Source organism: Periplaneta americana, chromosome 3 (genome assembly GCF_040183065.1).
Source record: "Periplaneta americana isolate PAMFEO1 chromosome 3, P.americana_PAMFEO1_priV1, whole genome shotgun sequence".
NCBI lineage: Eukaryota > Metazoa > Arthropoda > Insecta > Blattodea > Blattidae > Periplaneta > Periplaneta americana.
Genome location: NC_091119.1, coordinates 114,882,811 through 114,910,193, shown reverse-complemented (window position 1 = coordinate 114,910,193; position 27,383 = coordinate 114,882,811). Strand labels below are relative to the sequence as shown.

Genomic DNA, 27,383 nt, shown 5'->3' with positions numbered 1-27,383 from the left:
GAAATGATTCCCGAGAAAAAAAAAATGACCTTAAGACTAGTGTTCAAGAGTTTCTGATTAATAATCCTCGTTCGAATCCATTCTAAAAAATAATCGGCAAGGAGATGGATGGGTGAAAGTGTTGTTGTTGTTTTCGTTTTCTAATGGCAGACTGCTGGATTCTGGGTGGCTTCCCACTGCATTTCTTAAGGAGTGAAAATATGTGATGTATTTCATATATATTTGGGCAACCTGAATTTTGTTTCTGGGTCTGTACCATTAACAGCTGTTAATTTATTTTGAACATTAAAGAAAATATGTTCGAAACTTAATCTTTTTAGCTTCCTTGAAATATTATTTTAATGTACCGAAGTACATATGATATGTCCATGCATTTCTCCGTTCCATTACTCTTTCATCGTGTTCCTTGAAATGCCAACCAGAAGTTGCTGAAAGAACAAATCAATCAATCTTCTTATGTATTCAGCTGTTTGCTGACAACATAAAGTCTACTATAATCCACTGTTGTCTATTCGGTTGTTGTTTTTCACGAGAAATGAGGGATATTTTGATCGGTGTTCATTATAGATATCTGTTGCTAGTAGCCAGAGTTGGGGTGTAGTCAATATATACTGCAGGGCTGTGTCTTCTGCAACCAGTACTGATGATTTTAATTTACTTCTTTTGTGGTTTATGGATGGACAGTACAGAAGAATGTGTTCCAGATCTTCATTATGATTATTACACCACAGACAAGTAGGATTATCAGAAATGTGAAATCGGTGTAGGTACAATTGTGTGACAATGTGACCTGTTCTGGCTCTTGTTAAAAATGTTTGAACATGTCTGGGCAAGTTTTTGTACATTTCCAGGTCATTTGGTTTCTTTTGCACAGATTGTAAAATTTTTCCTTTGTCAGAAGAGAGCCAATTGTTGATCCACAGGTTTGTAAAATGAGACTTGACTGAAGCAAAAGCAAAAGCAAAAGAACAAATCAAGTAAACAAATTTGTAATCAGCAAAAATTTGATGGAAGCATGAGGCATGTATGAGACAAGCAGGGTTTATAATGGTGATGAGACAAATTTTCATTTATATCCAGCAACAGGAAGGGTTCTAGACCAGAAAGGCAAAAAAATAAATAAATAAAAATAAAAAAATATGTATGATATAGAGCATGGTAGTAGGAAAAAAATACATAAAGGTCTAACATGCAGCGAATGGTGTGATGCTTTGAAGATGGCTGATAATGTAACAGCAATTCGTACCATACTGGGAAGGACAACGGACAACCACTGCTGTCATTGTGGCAGTGAGATAGAAACTCTCTCACATGTCCTCGGTTCTTGCCTGCATGGCGAGGCTTTGAGCAATACTAGACACCACAGAGTAGGAAGGGCCATTGCTCAAGCACCGCATAATACTGGGTTTACTGTTTTCGAAGAGATTCATGGTCTATCAACCACTGACAGCACTCGTAGGATAGATATGATCACTTTTCAGGACCATCGGAGAGGTTTTATAATTGATCCTACAATTGCAAGACCCAACCGCAAGATGTCCATAAAGAAAAACAATTAATCTACGAGCCAACAATTCCATATTATCAAGAGAAATATCAACTACAACAGATAGAAGTAAAGGCTTGATGGTCGGAGCAAGAGAATCCATCCCAAAACAGTTTGCTGACTTTTGCTAGGCTTTTCATTTACTGTCGTCTACAATTACCAAAGTTTGTTTACTTGCATTGAAAGGTTCGAATGCATTGTTAAGAAATCACCACAGATAAGACATTGTAATGTAATTTATTTTTCTCTTTCTTGAATTGGTTTTATATCCATAATAAATTATCCATGTAATATGTACTATTTTGTTTTTGTAAACGGTACATTTTTCTTCTAGGCAAACCCTGTTTAGGGAAAGTGTTTTTAATAATAATAACATACATTCTCAGCATCTCGTCTGTTATGTCGTCAATGATTATCTACTCCTATAAGAGAATCCTGAAAGAATTTCAGCTTCAGTTCCTGATGGTTGGTACACTGGGAGTGATATCAGTTGAATGGCTGCAGAGGTGTTTTTAATGTATTTTCCAAATGCTACATGCGTTTTTCAACCAGCTAACGTAGCAGTGATCCACCCTCTAAAAGTACTGTATCCTGGAGTGTGTTATATGGCAGTACGAATTTTTAATAGCTTCCCTATAGATACAAAAATCAAACTCAAAACATAAGACTATTTAGGACCAAATTAAAGAAGTACCTAATTTCTCACGCCTTATATTTCTAGGTGAATATATGACATTCAACAACATTTCATGAATATTTCTGTCTTGTATAAAGTATTGATACTAAACCTTTGTGTTGTACTAATAGATTATATTGTAAAGCTCTTCTGTATATATTTCAACTAGACTGTGACTATAATTAAGACTTTACAGTACTATTAAGATTTTTTTGATATGTTCCATTCTAGCTCTGAAGCTATGTACGAATACAATGGAATGTAAATAAATACAATAGAATTCAGGTACAATACAAGTTTTAGCACTCAATATTTTTGGAAAGGCTAAAATCAAGCCATTTACCTACCTTCTTTCTTACCATTCACCTCGGGCGAAGGGTCAGAGCATAGAGAGAAAATATTACAATGTAAATGTTGTTTGAAAAAAAAAAAAAAAAAAAAAAAAAAAAAAAAAAAAACTTGAAACAATTTTACAATGGACAAATATTTAACATACCTTTCCATGCAATGAAAAGGAATGTCATTTGCATGACATCATTTATTTAATATTTGGACGTTGGTATTTTATGATTTCTATTTCCAAACTTAATATAACATTAATCAACATTTTAAGAACCTTAATTAAGTTACAATGTAAAATGATGTGCATACCACATTATCTTCATCGGTACTGAAAATCCTGCCACTTTCATCTCGTCTGTAGTGTCGCAACTCATCTCTGGCACCAGAAGTATGGTCTTGAAGATTATTTCTCTGAAAATATACAAAATTTAATATTACACATCTAATAAGAATAAATGTAATTTACTGGTCATTCCACAAAAAGAGTATTTCACATCCATAAAATTAAGTACAGTTGGAGCCACTGGTTTTTACATATGACCTTGATGGCAGTGCCCAGTCAATGAGCCACTGTTGTTCTGTATGAATGAGTTTCAATAACGCTCTCCGTAGTCATTTATATTTTTTGCAACCTCTATTCTAACATTATTATAAATCTTACAAATGAACCACACCACAATACCCACAATACAGTCCGAGTCGATTCAGTAGCATGCAGTAAGTAACTTTCATTCACAATAACTTTACAGTATGCCTCTTATATTTACTTACTTACTTACTGGCTTTTAAGGAACCCGGAGGTTCATTGCCGCCCTCACATAAGCCCGCCATTGGTCCCTATCCTGAGCAAGATTAATCCAGTCTCTACCATCATATCCCACCTCCCTCAAATCCATTTTAATATTATCTTCCCACCTACGTCTCGGCCTCCCCAAAGGTCTTTTTCCCTCCGGCCTCCCAACTAACACTCTATATGCATTTCTGGATTCGCCCATACGTGCTACATGTCCTGCCCATCTCAAAGTCTGGATTTTATGTTCCTAATTATGTCAGGTGAAGAATACAATACGTGGAGCTCTGCGTTGTGTAACTTTCTCCATTCTCCTGTAACTTCATTCCTCTTAGCCCCAAATATTTTCCTAAGAACCTTATTCTCAAACACCCTTAATCTCTGTTCCTCTCTCAAAGTGAGAGTCCAAGTTTCACAACCATACAGAACAACTGGTAATATAACTGTTTTATAAATTCTAACTTTCAGATTTTTTGACAGAAGACTAGATGACAAAAGCTTCTCAACCGAATAATAACACGCATTTCCCATATTTATTCTGCATTTAATTTCATCCTGAGTGTCATTTATATTTGTTACTGTTGCTCCAAGATATTTGAATTTTTCCACCACTTCGAAAGATAAATCTCCAATTTTTATAGTTCCATTTCGTACAATATTCTGGTCACGAGACATAATCATATACTTAGTCTTTTCGGGATTTACTTCCAACCCTATCTCTTTACTTGCTTCAACTAGAACTTCCGCGTTTTCCCTAATCGTTTGTGGATTTCTCCTAGCATATTCACGTCATCCGCATAGACAAGAAGCTGATGTAACCCGTTCAACTCCAAACTCTGTCTATTATCCTGAACTTTCCTAATGGCATATTCTAGAGTGAAGTTAAAAAGTAAAGGTGATAGTGCATCTCCCTGCTTTAGCCCGCAGTGAATTGGAAAAGCATCAGATAGAAACTGGCCTATACGGACTCTGCTATAAGTTTCACTAAGACACATTTTAATTAATCGAACTAGTTTCTTGGGAATACCAAATTCAATAAGAATATTATATAAAACTTCTCTCTTAACCGAGTCATATGCCTTTTTGAAATCTATGAATAACTGATGTACTGTACCCTTATACTCCCATTTTTTCTCCAATATCTGTCGAATACGAAAAATCTGATCAATAGTCGATCTATTACGCCTAAAACCACATTGATGCCTCTTATATTAATTAAAATGAAAAATATTGCACAGTCAGAAAGAAGACATTATTGCTAATGTTTATGACTTCATGAAGCAAGAGGCGAAAAATAGGTATGAACTGTGTCAAATTGTGTTCCCAAAGATTCATAACAAACATTCAGTAAGTACAAGAATGAGTTGCAGAACCAATACGAGTCTTTGACATATCCAATTTCAAGAGTGTTAAATAACTGAAAGAGACACAATGAAATAAGATCACCACTCGACTCACCAAGCAAGAAACCTCATGTTTTAAAAGGAATAACGGAAATAGATAAATATGAGAACCTGCTTCAATTATTTAATTCATACATAGCACATGTCTGTTTACAAGGAATAGTAATCCTTCGACAGTGAGCTGCTCTCCTATTCTCCGCCACTAGCTACTCTGCTGTACTGTACAATGGTGTATTTTAAAAGCTAGAAAATTCGCAAAGAAAACTAGGAGTAGATCTGTATATACATAATTTCTCAGTCAAACATTTTTCCATTAACGTTAACTGCACCATCTTTCCACTGAAGGTTACACAGTGAGGAAAAACGAAGTTTTACGAAATATATTACCAGATTTTTGCGGAAATATACCTTTCCAGCATCCCTGGCACGGAAATATACCTTTTCAGCATCCCTGGTACGGAAATGTATATTTACAGCATCACTGGTGAGTTTCGACATTTTCACTATGTATAGCAAATTCTACTAAACCACAAGTCGAATTTGTTCATAAAAATATTCTTTATTTGTGCTGAAATTACATACATAAAATATATTTTATACCAGGAAACAACTGGCATTGATACAATTCTCTCTGTAGATTAAAAACTCAAAAACGTTTCATACCCATGGTTCAAGAATTAAAACAGAAAGTAAACATCCCGAATTTAAAAGAAAACTTACAAATTAAACCAAACCCTTTAACTCTATTAAAATATAGAGTATAATCTAAATTTAACAGAAGAAATACTGAAATCAGAAGTAAACACTGAAATAATGAAACAATTGTCTTTAGAGACAATATTAGGTAACCTCCACAAAACTGGCTTCATTTATACACCGATGGATCCTTGATCTCCAGGGAACAAGGTGTCGGTGCAGGTGCAGGTGTTACGTGCTGTCTCTTCTCACTTTATAGATCTCTTGGATATGGAACAAGTTTTGATGGAGAAATCATTGCAATAAGTGAAAGTCTCAGGAATCTTCTATGCCACATCAATAAATTTTAAAATGCAGTTATATTGTCAGACTTCAAAGCAGCTATTCTATCAATAGTCGTTAGACACACACTTTCATCTCAAACAGCAGAAATAACTAAAATGCTCTCTCAATTAATAACACTCAATAAAAAAATTGTATTCCAATGGCTACCATCCCATTGTGGAATCCTGGGAAACGAGAATGCGGATGCTTTAGCAAAGAAGGGCAGCACTGCTGCTTACAGACTTGTTACTAAATCTACGTATTACTCTGTGAAAAGATTTATTAAATCTATATATTTAGACTTCAACAAACAAAATTTGATAACACAACCTCAAGGAAAAAGATGGCACTCTCTGCATCATAATCCACAGTTAATTCCCGACTTACCATGCAAATCGTCTGCAGCTGCATTTAGATTGGCAACAGACCATGACTGTTTGGCCAAGCACCTGCATAGAATTGGAATATATCAATCCCCTAACTACTCATTGTGCAACTCAAATCAAGAAATGCTTCAGTGGCTGACCATGACAATATCTTTAAAAAATATTGGAGTGGAAGAGGTCAAATGACTTTATTTGCCTGGCATTAGAATACAACAACGACGACATTTACTCTCATGAACAGAAACTGCAGCCTGTAACAGATATCAGCTGACCTTGCTATGATGAGTAACTTGCTCTGAAGTCAAGATTAACGAAATCGATCTGACGTAGAACAACATAACACCTACTTTAGTTCTATAGTTAACAATATGAGCAAAGTTTTTGGAGGTGATTGTCCAGCAATGTCCTAAGATATTCGGGTCTCTATATTTACTCCTAAGAACTGCCAGTGTAGCCTGTGATAGAGATACCAATTGACCTTGTGACCATGCTCTGAAGTTCAGATTAACAAAATCCATCTGCCAAAATCGGTAGCACTCACTGTACTATGGCATTCATACTTATTTGTATATTTTGCATCAAACTACAGCTTTCTGTAAACCAGATAGTTGACCAGACCAACTGCTTCTTACGATAGGTAATTTTGTTTGATAATAAAAGTATATATTCCATATTTTCTAGCATCTTGCTTATATGTCTTCTCATATATTCAAAATTATGATTTCTCACTTAAGGTTTTTATTGGAGAGATGAAAAGCAGTAGTGTGCTATGTACTCCACTGCAATATAAGTTTCGTTCATAGCATTGTATTCGAGAACAGTAGGAACAAAATTTACATCCCTAACTGAATTTTCAAATCACGAAACTGTGTTTTATACAAGAAATATCTACTAGTAGATGGAAATCACTCACTACAAAGCAAAGCTCTTCCTAATATGAGTATAATACAATGCTATTAAGTTACAAGGTGGTGAATGGCTTCATTGCCAAATACCTAAGCACTGAGTATCAATATATCATCCATATAATCCATGCCACCACCTTAAACAGGCAAAATTGAAAGTCACAACACCTAAAAAGTTTATTTGATACATAACAATAATTTTCAAAGCTCATCTGTACAGCTTTTTCACTGACAAATATTATTTTCATGACCGTTTTTACGACTTCATATGTAATAAATTTATTTTCTCTGTCCCCTCACACAAGATACATGCCTAGGAGTTCTTAAACATCTTTTAAGAACTATGCCCCTCCTCATTTACGTCACATTCATGAATCCAACAGAGATTAAAGCAGACATGGATGCTACATGGGGGAATCCTCTCCAGCATTTCCGACTGAAAAAATGGGTGGCACTATTTTAAACATGGTCGAGACAGTGTGGAAGATGATCACTGCAGTGAACGTCCAGTAACAGCAAAAGTAAAGAAATCATAGAAAAAATCCATGATATGGTGTTGAATGACCATCGACTGAAAGTGCGGAAAATTATACCTGTTTTTTCTAAAGATGATACATACATTAGCGCGGTAATCAGGAAAACAATTTAATATCACATAACATAGAAGACCTGTTGCTATGGTAACAACGGCTGAGTTGTCAATATTATAGTATTCAATAACACTCTTGGCGTCATTTGTTGTGCACTCAGTGTCAGATATTAATATGCTTCATATTTCATTCTCTGTCGTTTTTTGTTTTGTTTTATACCTTCGCGTCAATTGTCAATGAATGTTTTAATGCCAGCCATCTAACATCAATTGGTAGCTCACATCAGCTGATTTCGTGGTCACCCAAATTGGCTATGCAGCACTGCAGTTCCAAGCACAGCTGCTTATCCCATCTTTCAAAAAAAGAGATATAGCGAGGTTATATGTATCTCAACTGAACAGGTGAGCCACATCTTAATCAATGTCTTGGGCATGTCCAAGGTCTCCGCAAGGTGGATTTCACATTTGTTAACACAAGAACAAAAGCATGTCCAATGTCAAATTTCGAGGGATTTTCTGGCTTGATTCGAGAAATATATGCCCGATTTTTTTAGGCAGTCTGTGACCACTGACGAAACTTATATCCACTACTAGATACCAGACACAAAACAGCAGTCGAAACATGGAAGCACATTGATTCTCTACATCCAAAGAAAGTAAACGCTGTTCAATTGCCTAGGAAAGTCTTGGCGTCCGTGTTCTGAATTTCTAAGGGGATAATCAAGATTGACTATCTAGCAAAAGGGAGAACATTAACCAGAGATTATTACTCAAATCTCCTGTAGCAACAGAAAGGGAAAATTTGCGAGAAGAGGCCATGTATGGCCTAGAAGAAAGTGTTATTTCATTACAATACACCTGCTAACTCGTCTGCAATCATGGTTGCTAAACTACACGAATTATGGTTCGAATTGTTGCAGAGGCCTCCTCCACCCCATCACCAGATCTCGCACCCTCACACTTCTTTATATTCCCAAAGCTCGAAACTCACTTGGCTAGGAAGGAATTTTCGTCATATGAAGAGATTATTGCAGCAGCAAAAGGCTTTTTTGCAGACTTCAAGGAGTGTGTGTACAGGGAGGGTACAGCAGCATTGCAGCACTGGTGGACCAAGAGTGTGAATCTCAGGTGGGATTGTGTTGAGAAATAAATATTGTTTCAGAATAATCCTAGTATAATTTCTGTATCAGGTATGAACTTTTCAAACAACCCTCGTATAATTACAGTTTGAATGAAACAGAACTTCTCATTGCACTAAATAGTCCCCACCTAAGCAAACGGAAATCCATTAGCTGCTGAGTCCATATGTCCACATGGTATTCTTCAGTCTTTCCTATTTTCTCCCTTCCTCTTAATCTTCGCATATGATCTACCAATGTCATCTATTGTCTGATATCTTCTTCTGCTGCGAACTCTTCTCCCATTCACCATTCCTTCCAGTGCATGCTTTAGAAGGCAGTTTCTTCTCAACCAGTGACCCAACCAATTCCTTTTCCTCTTCCTGATCAGTTTCAGCATCATTCTTTTTTCACCCACTCTTCCCAACACAGCTTCGTTTCTTATTCTGTCTATTTCACACCTCCATCCTTCTCCATATCCACATTTCAAATGCTTCTAGTCACTTTTCTTCACTTAGTCGTAATGTCCATGTTACTGTCCCATACAAAGCTCAACTCCACTCAAGTCACTTCACTAGTCTCTTCCTTAGTTCTTCTTCCAGGGGTCCACAGAAGATGCTCCTTTTCCTACTAAAAACTTACTTTGCCACTCCTATTCTCCTTTTGACTTCCTGGCAGCAGCTCATATTACTGCTTATAATACTGCCCAAGTATCTGAAGCTGTCTTCTTGCTCTACTGCCTCATTTAGAATTCGCAAGTTTATCTTCTTTACTTTTCTTCCTATGACCATAGACCATAGTCTTTTCTTGTTGGCATTTATCTTCCTTCCATACTGCTCACTGCCATTTAGCTCCAGTAGCATATCTCTTAATATCATCTCCTCTTATACTAGCAATGCATATCATCAGCAAATCTTATGCACTTTATTCTTCTTCCTCCTACTATCACTCCTATCATGTTCTGAAAACATTTCTTCAATAAATCCACCAAGTAGAAAAATCTTTTACCGTGGAAAGACCCATTATGTCATGTTTGCAATTTTTCTTGGGAAAGGTAAATGTGGTAGCTTCCCATTACTTTCCGCACACCACTCTCTCTTTCGCATCTTAAAAGATCTCAGGGGGTCCCAGTGTGGAGGTGAAGAGAGTGGATTTGATTAATTAGATTCTCCGAACTTCACCGAAATTCAGCACAAGGGTTAAATATCAGTTCTATCAGGGTTTTTGACCCTGATCAGAAACTGGGAAATCTTAATTAGTCAATGCCACCCAAATCTATTTTCTGTTCTAATAATTCTCAGGTCATTTGTTGCTGTTCATGTTAGGAGTTCATTTTTAACAAAACACTTATACACGGAACAAATATCTCTACCCACATTACTTCTTCAATTTCCAAGTCTTCACATACCTAATGTTCACCAGGCTAGTCCTACTCTCACTTGTCTTGTGTTTCAGCTGATATACTCTTCCAGTTCTCAGAAAGTTATAATTTCTCTATAATACCTCAATGAATCCAAGTTCGTATATTACGAAAGAGATCCAGTCTTGAGATTTCGTAGTCTCTATCTTTTATAGTTTTCCTAACAATCTTGGTATTTAGAGTCCCTATTTCTTCCATAACCAATTTAAACTTAAATTGCTTACCTCTAATTCTAGTTATTTTAACAAGTTCGATTTTAGAGCAGCTTTATCTAGAAACAACCTTTTTTCTTTTTCTTTTTTTCTTTTTTAAATAGAGGAATTATCCCTCAGCATAATGTTACATAAATATTTTGTTTTCCTTTACAGAATTATTCTTTATACAGACACACACACCATGGAAATAGAATTACCAGAGATCAGGATTTAAGATGGTAGTATTTTGTACTACAACACTGTTTAATGGAGATATAAATAAAACAATGTAATTTTAATGCAAAACTGTTTAAATAGCTTCAGTCATAAAATTTACACAATAAAATACATAACTATAACTTATAACGTAATACTACCTCTCCTATTATAAACTATATATTGTCATAAACGAAATTTTGAAGTATGATTTGAAGACAAAATACAGAAAAATATCCTGTTATTTGGAATCAATAAATTCTAAGAAATAGCCTAAAATAAATATAACCTCTCAATTTAGTGAATTTTCAATTTTCAGTGCTACCAAATATTAAAAATTTTACTGCAAAAATACAATATAGTCTCGGTATATTTTTAAGCTGATAGTCTTGAAGGTTTATTTGTTATATATCATATTTTCTCGAATACCCCGTGCACTTCTTTTTCCGAAATATAAAAGTAAAATATACAGTGCAAGGCTTATTAGAAATGAATTTGGCAACATTACCTGATTTTCCTCCCATGCAATTCCTTAGGTAGTAGTACATGGCATTAAATTCCCTCCGGAGTGGGTTCTTTTAATTGTTAACACTGTTAAATGGTGTTTGGATTAGCAATACATGTGTCAGAATCAAATTAAAGTGTGATAAGTGTATAGTTTGTGTTTCTTATATTTTCAATGGATTCATAATGCATGGGCACGCCTATTCTTTGCTCCCTCTTGTTGAAAAGAACTTCGAAAAGTATAGCATCTCCAATCAGCTGGACAAAATAGATAAAGATTGTGTATAGAGAAGTAGGAGTGAAGACGAATGCCTGGGTGACGACAATGATGGTGATGATGAAAGGAGCACAGAATGAAGAAGTTAATAGTGCTGACATATTGCAGAGAAATTTTAATTACTTCACCTTTCATAAACGAAATAGAACATGTTCAAAACCAAGCTCTCAGGTTCATTACTGGTGGAATCAAAACAACCCCAATAGATTCTATGAGATTAACAGCATCAAAATGACAATAGAAGAAAAAACATTGATTCAATACGAAATACTTATCAGATTACCAGGAAACAATTGGCATTCATACAGCCCTCTCTGTAGATTAAAAACTCAAAAAAGTTTCATATCCATGAGTCAAGAATTAAAACAGAAAATCAACATCTCGAATTTAAAAGAAAACTTACAAATTAAATCAAATCCTTTAACTCTATTAAATATAGAATATAATCTAAATTTAACAGAAGAAATACTGAAATCAGAAGTAAACACTGAAATAATGAAACAATTGTCTTTAGAGACAATATTAGGTACCCTTCACAAAACTGGCTTCATTTATACACTGACAGATCTCCACGGAACAAGGTGCCGGTGCAGGTGTTACATGCTGTCTCTTCTCACTTTATAGATCTCTTGGATATGGAACAAGTTTTGATGGAGAAATCATTGCAATAGGTGAAAGTCTCAGGAATCTTCTACGTCACATCAATAAATTTAAGAATGCAGTTATATTGTCAGACTTCAAAGCAGCTATTCTATCAATAGTCTCTAGACACACATCTTCATCTCAAACAACCGAAATAACTAAAATACTTTCTCAAGTAAGAACACTCAATAAAAGAATTGTATTCCAATGGATACCATTCCATTGCGGAATACTGGGAAACGAGAATGCTGATGCTTTGGCAAAAAAGGGCAGCACTGCTAACAGACCTGTTACTAAATCTACGTATTACTCTGTGAAAAGATTTATTAAATCTATATACTTAGACTTCAACAAACAAAATTTGATAACATAATCTCAAGGGAAAAAATGGAACACTCTGCAACATAATCCACAGTTAATTCCCGATTTGCCACGCAAATCGTCTGTAGCTGCATTTAGATTGGCAACAGCCCATGACTGTTTGGCCAAGGACCTGCATAGAATTGGAATATATCAGTCCCCTAACTGTCCATTGTGCAACTGAAACCAAGAAATGGATTTGGAACATCTCAAAATCTGTGCTTCAGTGGCTGACCATGATAATATCTTTGAAAAATATTGGAGTGCAAGAGGTCAAATGATTTTATTGTCAAACGCCTGGCATTAGAATACAACAACAACAACATATTTATTAGGGATTCTATTTATTATAACCCACGTAATATCATACAAAATAAAGGTAGTTAAATTACTGACACATGCTACTAATTTTTCAGGATATTGTGTGAACAGTCGATTAAGGTAGACAACTGACATGCATGCAGTGCGTGCGCATAGGATGGGTTTGAAATGCATCCTGTTCCAGAATAAAATTTATTTAAAAAATTTATTGTTAACTGAACTGTATTTGTGTTTAATTGTTTTTAATTTGTCGTGAATATATTTGTTGGAAGTTTTTTTTTTTTGGTAGGTATTTTTTTCTCTTACCCCTTTCAAAAGTGGGATGCACAGTTTATCTGAGGAAGCGGGTATTCGAGAAAATATGGTATATTTTTGTTGTTTGGTCAACTGTCCGAAGAGAGGTTAGACCCCACAAGCAATACCAACAACAAATCTCTCATGAGGCAACTAGGAGATAATGGTATAGGATGATCAATTTCTTTCTCCCTTCATTGCATACATCACCGATTAGTACATATTACACTATTCAGACTTCATATGTATACAAACAGTGCTATTGTTGTTCCTCTGATGCATATTGTCAAGTGAGATGTTCTGCCTGTAGATGTAAGTTTCATATCAGCCAGAACCTCAATCAGAGATAAAATACGGTATATACATCATTACTGTTTTATGGAAATAATTCAAGAAATAATAATAGAAGTTTGCTATCATTTTTCAAAATTCATATATCATTTACTAAATTTCAAAACTCACGGAATTTCTGTTTACTAGAATTCAGGAACTTGTATCTGCCAATATTATTGGACTAATGTTTTTTAAATTAACCCTTAAAAGTCTGAATTATTTTTCGTCAAGTTTTTCGTTTATTTCGTCATAGACTAATTATTAAATGGATGTAATTGAACGCAACAATGCTTTTGTTTTCAATTGTTGAAGCGAATATGTGGAATTATGTTGTCAAATCTTAAAGAATGAGTTGTTGCCTTATAATGACATCTTTCAAGCAATTTATTGAACTTAACTGAACTTTAGCATACAAATAATATATTCATCACTCATTCAGTGTTCTGCCCAAGGTCAGATCTTTCAGTCTCCAATGTTTCCTATCTTCTGCCTTCCTGTTTGTCTTCTCGTATGATCCATATATCTTCATGTCGTCTATCATCTGATATCTTCTTCTGCTCCGAACTCTTTACCATTTGCTCCCGTTCACCATTCCTTCCAGTGCATCTTTCAGTAGGCAGTATCTTCTCAGCCAGTGACCCAACCAATTCCTTTTCCTCTTCCTAATCAATTTCAGCATCATTCTTTCTTCACCCACTCTTTCCAACATGGCTTCAATTCTTATTGTCAGTCCACTTAACACGTTCCATTCTTCTCCTTATTTACATTTCAAATGCATCTATTCGTTTCTCTTCACTTTGTCGTAATGTCCACGTTTCTGCCCCACACAATACCACACTCCATACAAATAATACAAAAAATACAAAAATAAGAAAATTACTTTCACAATACCTGAACAGATATACATAATAGAATTATTGTCACAATATACTTGTATGAACAAAACACATTTTCGTAACATAACGTTTTACATAAATTTTTTTGTGTGATTTTCACATATTTCGGTAGTAAGGTAAAACATTTCTTATGATATGACAAAAAACATGGGCTACATCAAATTTTGAGGAAGCTGTAAGTGGGAAGAGCATTCTCACTAGCACATCGCTGTCTTTTGTTTCCGGGTATCGGAATCACTAATGTTCCATTCCATCATATCTTATATAATCAGATGTTCTGCGAGTGACGTCCAGAAAGTAAGTTTACCCGGAGCTGTTTACAGAAAGAAAACACAATTTCATGAAAAGATGTACAGATACAGCAATCGCTGAACTATTTTTCAACATATTTCCCACTGGAACTGAGAGATTTGTCACACCGTGGGAACAACTTTTGTCCCACGTAGAAGTCTCCCGCCTGGAATCGGAACAAGTGTGTGACAGCTGTTTGCACCTCTCTGTTGATATCATGGTAACAAAAAGTCTCAATTCAGCTCAATAATTCCTGTATCTGTTCGAATAAATATTTCCATAAAATTGTATTTTATTTCTGCAAACGGCCCCAGGGAAACTTACTTTTTGGACGCGTCTCATAGCTCCAATATCGCTGTATTTGGAATTAGACAGTCACCCTTTGCCTTTTGGGATGCTCCCCGACTTCTTCAAATCTCCCATTTGAATTCTAATTCGTTCAGAGCCAAATTCTACTTGGCTGCCAAGGATTTTGTATAGCTACATCTAACAACCATGTGAACATGGGCTAAAACAGTTCTTACATAGATAAAGCGAATTTTTATAATGAAACCAAAATTTGTCACATCTCTGTCTTTAAAAGTCACTCTCTGGAGAAATCGATTGAACTGTTATAACGTACTGTTTTATCCACTTACGTTCCCCAGATGGCACCATTTCCACAATTGTTGATGTTGGTGGCATCATTCTCTTTCTATCACAGATGACTCTTCAACTTCCTCTTCTTCTATAAAAGGAATATCATCTGGTGCACCTATTCTGTCGCTATTAACAAAAATAACCCCAGCTTCAGTACTCAGTTTCCTTCCACTTAGGTTGTCGAACATGCCACCCTCTACATCTGCAGAGTTCTCGTCAGATACAAAGTTGGGCTTTGATGGCTGTATGTAGAATGCTCTAATTTTTCGTTTTCTAATTCCAAAAGTATCTCATGCACTTTCACGCACCTGTTTGTAACATTTATTTTGTTACTTGTACTGTCTTGCAACTCCTCCATCTTATTGTTAGTAAGCAAGATAGCACAAAGAATGAGTGACAACATATTAGCCTAGCGTTACCATATGGTAACGTAACAAACAATGTATTATATCCACAACAATGTTACGGATTGTAAACTTGTGCTTGATGTACATGAATACTCAATCAACAATAAGTAAAATACCACAACAAACATTACCAATCAAATTAATCAAAGTAACAAATAAATTATCTTACTTCTTGTTGCTCTCCAAAATTGCCACTGAGAAAGCAACATCTAAATCGCGCAGCTGTTCTTGCCCAACTGGTATAATAAATTTGTGATTTCATAATGTAATAAGAAAGAACCAATCATGTAGCTTGGATTCACAAAGAAAAATTCCAGTTTTATTAATTAAGGATGTGTATGAAGCAAGTTATATTCCTTTCTGCACTGTGTTACCATATGGTAACGCTAGGTTAAAATGGGTTAAAAAAAAAATTAAGTAATAAAAATAAAAATAAACAGTCATCATTGTGTGAATCCTTCATAATTACAAACACATAAGACTAGAAGGGACCTGTGTGTGTGTGTGTGTGTGTGTGTGTGTGTATTGAGCATTTGCACATACACACATGTAATTACATTCTTTAAATTAGAATTAAATAATCAATCTTCTTAATGTACCCAGCTGTTTGCTGACAACATAAAGTCCACTATAGTCCACTGTAGTCTATTCAGTTGTTGTTTTTCACGAGAAATGAGGGGTATTTTGATCGGAGAATTAAATAATAATTTTACTTCACCCCCATAGCAAATCAAATACTTTAGCTAATAATAATAAACTGTCACATGATCTTCCAATAATTCTATTAATATCGAACAAATTGGTAACTTAAATGTATGCTACTAGTTAACTAGTTAAAACAATGCGTTGTGATTTCATTTAATACTGTATTTAAGTAGAAGTACTATACTACATTAATTTTTATCGATTTTCAAATTATAGAATTAAGCTTATTAACTAACACGGTGCCTCTGATTGAGGTTCTGGCTGATATGTATATCTATTATCAGGCAGTACATCTCATTTGGTGATATACGTCAGAGCAAGAACAATTGTTTTATGCATCTGAAATATGATTAGCATAATACGTAGCTAATCGGCGATGTATGCAATGCAGAGGGAAAGAAACTGGCCACTCTACCTCACTATCTCCTGGCCTAGTTGCCTCATAAGTGGTGCCTTGTTGGTATCATTTGTGATGTTCAAACCTGTCTTTGGACAGTTACTAAAGAACAATAATTATAGTATTTAATAATTAATATTAATTAGGTTAATATGCAAAATCAAACTAAAGAAATCTTTAGTGAAGCTGACTCTGTTCTGTAAATCATACTAATAAAACACAATTCTTCTACTGTAAAAATGTGGCATTTGTATAGGGTGCGGCAGTGGGATATGACGGTTTTTATCGCCCTGTTGTGGGACACTTAGGACGAATTAAAAGAAAAAACATATATTGGAAGTAATCTAGTACAATGCAATTTATTAATGTCTGATTACTTTCTACATTTCGTAAGTAGTCTCCATAGCAACGAATACATTTCTGCAATCTGCTATGAAAGTTCTGCATAACTCGCCCCAACAAAACAAGTACGATGGCACTAATTTCGTTCCTTATGTTTTGTTTCAGCTGGTTGATGCTGCAAGGCTTGTTGCGATAAACCCTACTTTTGAGATAACCCCATAGGGAGTAATCAGCTGTAGTCAGGTCAGGAGATCTTGGTAGCCAGACAATGCCTCCAAATCATGAAATTATTCGTCCTGGAAACATATTTTGGAGACAGTTCATTGAACCATGAGCAATGTACGCTGATTACTTCCTATGGGGTTATCTCAAAAGTAGGGTGTATTGCAACAAGCCCTGCACCATCATCCAGCTGAAACAAAACATAAAGAACGAAATTAGTGCAAACAAACCTGTTTTGTAGGGGTGAGTTATGCAGAACTTTCATAGCAGATTGCAGGAAAGTATTTGTTGCCGTGGAGGCTACTAACGAAATGTAGTTTTTAAAAATAATCAGACATTAATAAATTGCATTGTACTAGATTATTTCCAATATATGTGTTTTCTTTTAATTCGTCTTGGATGTCCCACAAGAGGACTATAAAAACCATCATATCCCACTGCTGCATCCTATATGTCTAATACGGGAATTGTCCTCCAAAAATATAATTATGCTTGTAATAATGAAAGATTTATCTGTTCACTGACATATACACATATATTAAAATTATTTAAATTTTTAATTGCTATTATAACATGTTCGTCATATGAATGTGTCCAGTTCTCTCTATTGACATTCTATTCGTGTGTGTCTAACATATGAAATATGCGTACATTAAAATTAATTCAAGAATAAAAAGCCTGTTGCGAAATATTCACATTTAAATACAACTATATTTTAATTTCATTGAATATTACCACCATTGAAATCAGCATAAAAATATGCTCACCATTTCTTCTAGCTCTCTTCTCTTATCTGGATCGAGAAATTGAGACATGTAATCAATGAGCTCGTTGAGATGTCTCAGCTGCTCTTGTAAATGAGCTATGAAGGCATTACTTCCATTCATCAATATGTCCAGGATCACATTAAATGGTACGTACTGACTGTCTGGTCCTCTGCTTATTATCTGCAATTCAATGACAATTACATTTGAAGCTGTATGTAAAATTAGGTCGAAATAAGACGGAATTGTATGATTAATTAAAGTGTTCATTACATTACACTAGAGTTCCTCAATGGAACAATTAGACGAAGAGCTCAATAATTAAAATCCCTATATAGATTACAAGTGACTTTTACGACAAAATAAGAACCTTCTTTAAACAAGACAGAGCATTAAAGTAGAACATAGTGTCGCTTAAAAAAAAAATGCTTATCATTCTGAGATTCTTGGAGGATTTCCATTCGCCTTATTGTTTCAGTATACCAGTAGTTCACTGATTGTTGTGGTGTTATTCAAAACTGTGTAAATTTACGATCTTTCATATTATAATATTTCAGGAATCTTCCTTTGCTTCATGGAGGAGTTACCATTACAAAATGTACATTTCAGTGACTAAAAAAATTCCAATTTTATGCAGATATGCTGCAAAAGTATCAAGTCCTATCTAAATATGATTATAGCATCTCTTCACGAAATTTCTTTCCAACTACCTTGTTCTAATCCGAGGATACAAGGAGGAAGTTTAGTGTAATTTAATCCAATTCTCCTACATAACACTCGATAATTAACTAATTTATGGCAATATATTCATTACATCTGTATAATGAAAATCCTGACAAGAGAAAAGTAAACAAAAAAACTCTTAAAACAACATGATGCTCCAATAAATGATTTACAAAGAAAGAATGCAATGTGAAAAAAAAAAAAAAAAAAAAAAAGTTGAAAACACCGTGTCCCATTTAAAAAGGCTAATAAAATATGTATGCCAAAGAGAAATAAATGTACCTAGGTTTGGTAGTGCAGATCTTGCAATTTATGTGACAATGGTTTTCATAGAGATTGAGAAATGAATAAATAATTACTGTTAATTCTGTGGAACTTGGGATGTATTATAAGCAGTAACATGAGCTGCTGGCAGGAAGTCAAAAGGAGGATAGCAATGGCAAAGGAAGCTTTTAATAGAAAAAGGGGCATCTTTGTGGACCTCTGGAAAAAGAACTAAGGAAGAGACCACTGAAGTGCTTTGTATGGAGTGTGGCATTGTATGAGGCAGAAACATGGACATTACGACGAAGTGAAGAGAAGCGAATAGAAAAGTTTGAAATGTGGATATGGAGAAGAATGGAACTTGTAAGGTGGACAGACAGAATAAGAAATGAAGCTGTGTTGGAAAGAGTGGATTTTTAATCCTAATTATATTACTAACAATATTATCACTAAAAGAACCATATATTTTAGGGGATCCAGATAATTTCACTCCAGCAAATCCTTTAGTAACTCCAGTCCATATTCAGCCATAATGATATTTTTTATTCGCATATGCCATTTTATGGTCAATTCCTTTTGCAGTGAAAGACATGCCCTTGGGCAGAACACTGAATGAATGAATTCTGTGGAGCTAGAACTATGCTTGGGCAGAAAATATCGTGTGTTCTTTGGTTAGCAGAAACGAAGTCTGTGAAACATGTACAATGCCGATTTCATCGAGCATACAATCTTCAAAGACAAGATCTCATTCTTGACTTCAAGAGAATAATGGCCTAGGATACAAAGTTCAAGCAAACAGGAAGATTATTGCCGAAAACTGGTAAGCATTATAAGAAAAACATTTCTGAAGCTAACATTGAACACATTCAAATCTGGTTTTTAATAAGCGCAAGAAAAGCAATTCGAAAAGCTGGTTGCAACTCCAGCTTCCTTGCAGTATGGTTCATAATGTTGTGCACAAAAGGCTCCATCTGCGAGCATAAAATATTCAAATAACACAGTAGATCAAGCCCGATCATAAAGACAAAAGGCTAGCTTACATTGCAAGGGTCTTGGACAAAACTGACAAAGACAATTCGTACTTAGATCATATGTGGTTCTCTGATATGTCAACTTTCCACATATCAGGAAAAGTCAACAGACAGAATTGTAGAATCTGGGGAAGTGATAATCTGCTTGTTGTGTTTGAACATGTGATTCTCCCAAAATTAATATCTGATGCAGCTCAATAAAAATTAGAATGATAGGTCCCTTCCAGTTGCTCTGGAAGAAATGATAATGGACGAAAAGTTTAGGCAGAGGAAGATATCAGATGACAGACAACAACTGTATGCAGAGACTAAGAGGAGGAAGTGAAAAATAGGAAAGATTGGAGAATGTTGAGTTGGCAGTGAAGACCTGCTCTTGGGCAGAACACTACAAAAACGAACAAGGTCCCTTCTTGTTGCTGAACCTATAGTGACTGCCACAACCTTTCAAGGTATGCTTAAGTTCTATGTTGTGCCATAGTTTCCTATTGGAACAATTTATCAGCAAGACAGCGTGATTATAACAGGCCTGGATATTAGATGAGTAAGCATTGGATTACGTCATAAGTCAGGGCCGAAGCATTGTGCAGTGAGTATCAGTTCAACCAATTATAACTGTAGCAAGTAGGATATATTTCAAAGTAGGGGTGTTAAGAGTATAATAATAATAATAATAATAATAATAATAATAATAATAATAATAATAATAATAAATAAATAAATATGAAACTGGAAATATGAGCCACTAGAGGCTCTATTATAAAACTGAAAATACGAGGAATTGAATAAGTGATCTACATTTTTTAAGAAGATGTCTAAGTTATCACCCCTGGATGGCTCTATTATAAAACTGAAAATATGAGGGAAAGTCAGTAAATAAGTTACAAATTGAAATAGCGACCTACATTTTTTAAGAAGGCACATGAAGCTATCACCACTAGATGGCTCTATTATTGATGTGCGCACAAGCAAAACAAAGAAACAGCCATCTAGATCGCTAAGTTCACAACAGAAAGTAAGGCAGAAAACCGCCATTTTCTTTAAATGTTCAAGAACCTGTGTTCCCTTCACAGATTTCAGTTATATGATATATACAGTGTGTTTGCGTTAACACTTGCTTTGAAGAATGTGGAAAGATCTCAATTGCTGATTGCTTCGTGCTTCAAGGCTGCGAGGGCCTGTGTCTTACTGATCGTTGCCACAGCTTAACAATCTGAGATGTTAATGATAGAAGACGTGCATGCTTGTGTGTGCTGTGCATTAACCCTTACTGCATACTGGGACAGATAGGCACATACCGGTTTTATATTCATATAACTTATAATATAAGCATATAATATTTCAAACTGGATACTGGGAATTGGATTTGACCATATGTGACATCAGTTAATGTAAAACCGGTGTGTGCAAGACTGTCCCATGCGATAAGGGGTTAAATTAGTTGTTTAGATAATTGAAATGTCGACTGAAAAGTTTACTCTACAATACTGAATATTTATGTACAAAACTTTGGTCAAAACAGATTCCTGCTGACAAGTGTGTAGGCAATTTGTAGAGAAATTCCCCAATATTCGACCACCAAATAGAGGTACAGTTCGAAACCTTATCATTAGATTAAGATAAACGAGATCACGGAACTCTAAAATTCGTAGGACAAAATGTAGGGTTCTAACAGAAGCAAAACTTGATGATATTGGTGCATCACTTGAATGTTCTAATAAATATTTACATCGTGTTGCACAAGAAAAAGGCGAATCAAAAACTTCAGCTCATATGGCTACTAAACTTTTCAAATTGAAACCTTACAGAGTTACTGTAGTCCAAGAATTATGGCTACATGACAACGAAAATAAAGTGAATTTCTGTAATTGGGTTTTACAAAACATTGTTGATCCACATTTAACCATTTTCTCTGACAAGACATGATTTTATTTACGTGTTTATGTATGTTCACAGAACAATAGATTCTGGTGCACAGAAAATCCGCGATTAATTCACGAAGTTCCCCTGTACGATGAAAAGATTCGTGTGTGGTATGTAGTAAGAGCAAATAGAGTAATATTCATTCATAGTGTTCTGCCCAAGAGCAGGTCTTTCACTGCTAATCAAGCTTTCTCCAGTTTTTCCTATTTTCAGCCTTTCTCTTAGTCTCCAAATAAAATCCATATATCTTAATGTCGTCTATCAGATGATATCTTCTTCCGCCATTCACCATTCCTTCCATGCATCCTTCAGAAGGCAGTTTCTTCTCAACCAGTGACCAGCCAATTTCTTTTCCTCTTCCTGATCAGTTTCAGCATCATTCTTTCTTCACCCACTCTTTCCAACACAGCTTCGTTTCTTATTCTGTCTGTCCATTTCACATGCTTCATTCTTCTCCATATCCACATTTCAAATGCTTCTAGTCGCTTCTCTTTACTTCGCCCTAATGTCCATGTTTCTGCCCCACACAAAGCTACACTCCATACAAATCATTTCACTAGTCCCACCCGCGTATTTCGGATCAAGCATGACGCAAACACACTGTTGATATTCAGTATACATAAGAGTGACGTTATCACAAAATGCAGATGTACGTGGCACTTTTGAGTGCACAAAGCATGGATTTTAAACCTACTGAGATCACTAACTTCGCAACAGGAAGTGAAGAAGCCGCCATTTTTAAAGCTACTAAGAACCTGTGCTGGATCCACAGACTTTCGTTCAATGCTATACAAATGTGCAGTGTACATACTGAGTGTGATATTATCACTTTTAGGTGCACAAACAGTTATTAGGTAGTATGTATTTTCTTGCCTACTCTACAAATGGTGGAACATCTAATTTATGGCCACAGTTCACAAAGCTTCCGAGATAGTTTATGATCTAGGTAGGTCTGGAAACAGCAATTGTAAGATGGCAGACCTCTGCATGAGTGTACCAATCTCTTCAAATAACAAAATGATTTTCCAATTAACCAGCAAAATCGGTTATCCAGCACTGGCTTTGTCCCATAGAATTCTACTCTATTAAACAGTCTCACTCCAACTCACATTTCTTTTCCCTCGTGGTTGGTAACATAGTAGTTACAGAGGTATCCTGATGGGAGACATTCTCGAAAGCTGTTGTGTCCAGTTATTACGGTAATTTTGAATTTGTTTCAAAATATGTTAAAATAAATATATTGAGCACTATTTACTATGTATAAAAATGAAAAATAGTTTTAATTTTAAAATTTGAAAAAAGGTAGTTTCAAAGTTCTGAAGTAGGCTTATTACATTTTGTTGATTTACTCCAACAAATACAATTATTATTAAATATAACATATTTCTCTTAAAAGATTAAACAAAAATTTCCATAAAAATCAATGAAAGCTCTTTAACTTGGCGACAGATGATATAATGAAAGAATTATCCAATAAAAAAATACTGGAAGAGTATGATTTTCCATTCAACACCTACCTACAAAATTTTACAGCTACAGCTTTTGAAATTGACGATAATTTGATATTTTAAGACAGTGATAATTTCGTTTGTAATATACAGGAGATTTCAAGAGATGGTCTATTATGATTTTCTAGATTTTGAAGACAAAGAGTAAAACCTTTACTGTAACTTCACAGTTTTTTTATACATTTCTTTTAGAAACAAAATTCCTTAAAACTACTTAAATTCTTTTCGAGAAATGTAGAGACAATCATAGAATAAATAAGTAACTGGTTTGAAACCTACTCTTCCCCATGGTGGCGAACCTTCAATGAGTTCTAGGAAGTACCTTCTCCTTTCCTCGGGATCAAGACTCCATGCCCGTCTATCAGTGACAGATGCAAAACTCTTCATGCGACCTTCACTTCTTTTCCTTGCAAGTTTTATGGGGATGTCATTTCCCATCCGCTCGTTCACCACTCTCTCCTTCAATATAATATAAGACATATTTTGGTAATGTTCGCTCAATTCTTACACAATAGAATTCTTCAATCAGTCCATGTTATATGTATCTATAGCAACAAGAATATTTAGAGTGATTGTAAGGCAAACGTGCTACAATGAACACTACGGTTTCACAGTCAATATTATTACAAATTCTTCATACAATCATTATTGAGTAGACAAAAGAACATTTCATGTATATTGAGAAAAGTTTCTTGAATTTAGGAACAGAAACAATAGGCTAACCACTGAATCTCATTTAGATATTTTTTGGAAGGAACACACAAAAACAATTCTTGGTGAATATTTAAAACTGCCAAAAATTAACATTAAAAAATTAAACCATCTTAGGGTATAGAGTAAGTTTCGTGCATCACCTATATAACTCATACATAATACAAAAATTAAGTCTATTGTAAATGTAGACGACATTGATATTTTAACAAAATAAAAAAATTTGTAAGATCTATTGGAATGTTGATTGTATTACATAAAGATAAGATTTATGAACATTAGTACTAGTCTAATGCCCAGACTTATGGATGATTTTCATTCTCCTTCTTACTGTCTAACATAGAAACAGAAATCAAAATAAGTCTATATTATACGGAAAATTTCCAATGTTTCAAAGTGTATAATTTAGAGAAATATTAGGCATCCTATACACACTACAGAATTTTGTGTTTTAGTGTTGGACATTCCTTGATACCACAAATAAACTATTGCATTTAAGCATAATTCATCTAACTTGGAGCATTTTACAGTCGATTACCACCTATAAGTTCTAACTCTTTCGTTTATTCTAAGAGTAGATGAAATGTGAAGACAGGTACAATTCCTTTCTTCTTCACAGTTCTTTAGTTGTTTGTTGCCTTGTTTACAGAATTTTGTACTGTAAATGCCTCTTGACTGTTATGTATCTTTGTTCTTCCCAGTTCCCATGCTAACAAATGGCCAGTTTCCTTTGGAATTCAGATTTTAAAGGTACACCACTATTTGCAGCATTTCTTACTTTAGTCTGACAGTTATCATTATATCTTCAAGGACAAGAGCATAACATGAGGGTAAAAGTGATTTATGTGAGTGAGCAAGATAAATGGTCATGAAGATGTTCAACATCAGTGAAACTGACATTTTCAAACTGTGGGAAAAACTGTGCTAATGGGAAAATAAAATGCGAACTTAAGAAAACTACAACTGAAGATATAAATGAAATAGTGTGGGAGTAGATTGTCAATGTCAAAGCGAAAAATCACTACATGTTGTATGCTATGATACAGGAATATACTAGAAAGATATGTTTAGTGTGATTTCTTGGACTAAGTGTTTGTAGAAAGTTAGGCAACCAAAAATGTAAACTGTATGCTGAAAACCCCTCTTGACTACTGGAAAAAAAATTAATTAATTACCTAATTAAAAAATTGGGTAATTTTTTCTGTCCAGTGTGTGTTCAATTACAGTGTGAATAACTAAATAAATAAGATATTTTATTTCATCTTGTCACGTGCATGTCCCTGGTTTAATTTTTACAGTACACCTCAACCAAACAGAAAACTGGCTGCAGCGGAACATTTTCCTCATCCCTTTTGAGTCTGTTAAATCAGGTTTTACTGTAATAATGATTTAAACGTGAGAGAAACCAATGGTAGATTGTTTAAAATTGGTATAGATTGGAACTTTTCCATTTCTGATATCACTTTTTGTTGACCTGAAGACGAAGACAGAGTCAATCTTCGAAACATTGTGATTTCCTTTTTCATTATCATCAACAGAAGAAGTCCAATCTACATGTCTTTTAAAAACGTCAGAGGCGAGTAATGTACTTTTTGACGATATTTTTAAGGTAGAGTATACTTTAGTTTTAAGTCTGACTTATTATTGTTGAATATTAAAATTAGTTATAATGTTAAAATATCATAGTAAAATCCAGCCACCTTATCAAGGACATCACATGGGGGAGGAGAGGCAAGTGCGAACCTGTGCCCTTCAACTTCATCTTCAATAAAAAATCTAAAAACATTTGCATAATTATATACTTACTTGTAAGTAAAATTTTGTGGTGTACAAGTACCATAATTTCCTTTCAAATATAATTTTGAATTACTATTGTGAAGAAGATTAAAACTGAAGGTGTACATGTTATACAATTTAATCCAACAATATATAAACAAAAAGCATATTAGACATACCTAGAATGACAACAATTCAAGCACTTGAGTTACAATATAGCAAGCCGTGACATCTAAGAAGCCATTACATTTTACATTCTCTTTTAACTATGCACACAATGATCATCTTTATGGTAAACTGTTGCTGATCAGTTCTCATCTGCTCACTCAAAACAAGTCGAGAAAAACAGTAGTTATACAAAGTTTATAATAAAAAGAAAATACTTTATTTATGGGAAAGCAGTGTTTTTATCTTTAAGGAGACATGACGAATTCATGACATCAGCGAATATGTAAAGGGAACTTTTTAAAACTATTAGAACTAAGAGTAAAAGATAAAGGAAATGGGCGAAACTATGAGATCCACAATCAATTCTTACAAAAGTACTCAAATTCAAAATGAATTGATAGAAACAATGAAACATGAAATGGAAACAATTATGAAAGAAAGGAATGCTGTTTCTGCTTTATCTATTGTTTGTGATGAGACAACTGATATTTCCACTAAAGGACAACTAAGTATTTGTGTTAGATACGTGTTAAAAATATCAGACTCTTTCTTAATTAAAGAAAGATTTTTGGGTTTTGTTAAAATTGAAGAAACAACTGAAGGCAATTTATACAATGTCATAAAATTCTATATGGACAAAATGGGCCTAGATATTAATAGAATGAGAGAACAGCTGATATATAAGTCGACAATTTAACAGGGTTGCAACAAAATTCAAAGAAGATGAACACAATCTCAAGAATATCGATTATCTCTGGAAATTCTAAAAAGCATGATGATGAACAGTCCACTGTGTTTTTGAAAAGCTGGTCAATTTGCTGGAATGCAAATCCTCATTCCTTTTAGTTTTGGAGATTAAAAAAAAAAAAAAAACCCGCGAATCTTTTTGCAAATGCATGTATAATGTTATACCGGTATATGAGGTTTACATTGTGTGAGAAGTATTCCACAATTTCTTGACAGAAGTGCTTAACTACAAAATCTAAATTGTGTCCTCCCCCCCAAAAATTTATAGTGACGCTATGCCTCTGCACCTTACACTTACTTCAAGTTTTAGCTGGCGATTTAAAAATATTAAATGCACAACGCTGTTTAACATCAAGTGTAATTGAAAATAAAAGTAAAAGTTTAGAGTCCCAGTTTCACACATAAAGTTCCTGCAAATTGGATGTTTTTATTGTGAAGGGTCATGAGTAGCAGTGTGGTGTCTCCCATCTTCTCTGACGTCACAGCAGAGCTGTAGTTAACAACAAATTGACGAGCTGTAGTTAACAACAAATTGA

General features: G+C 34.6%; 1 protein-coding gene across 3 annotated transcripts in view; it reads right to left on the bottom strand.

The window, feature by feature from the left end:
* Positions 1 to 27,383, bottom strand: part of LOC138696399 (putative leucine-rich repeat-containing protein DDB_G0290503) — a 260,919-nt gene that overhangs the window by 173,466 nt on the left and 60,070 nt on the right. For all 3 annotated transcript variants that reach the window (XM_069821308.1, XM_069821309.1, XM_069821310.1), the window contains exons 10-12: positions 23,725 to 23,904; positions 18,003 to 18,182; positions 2,874 to 2,975 (exon numbers count right to left, since the gene is read on the bottom strand). In XM_069821308.1, coding sequence (XP_069677409.1) covers positions 2,874 to 2,975; positions 18,003 to 18,182; positions 23,725 to 23,904 — 462 coding nt within the window. The remainder of the gene's footprint in view (positions 1 to 2,873; positions 2,976 to 18,002; positions 18,183 to 23,724; positions 23,905 to 27,383) is intronic.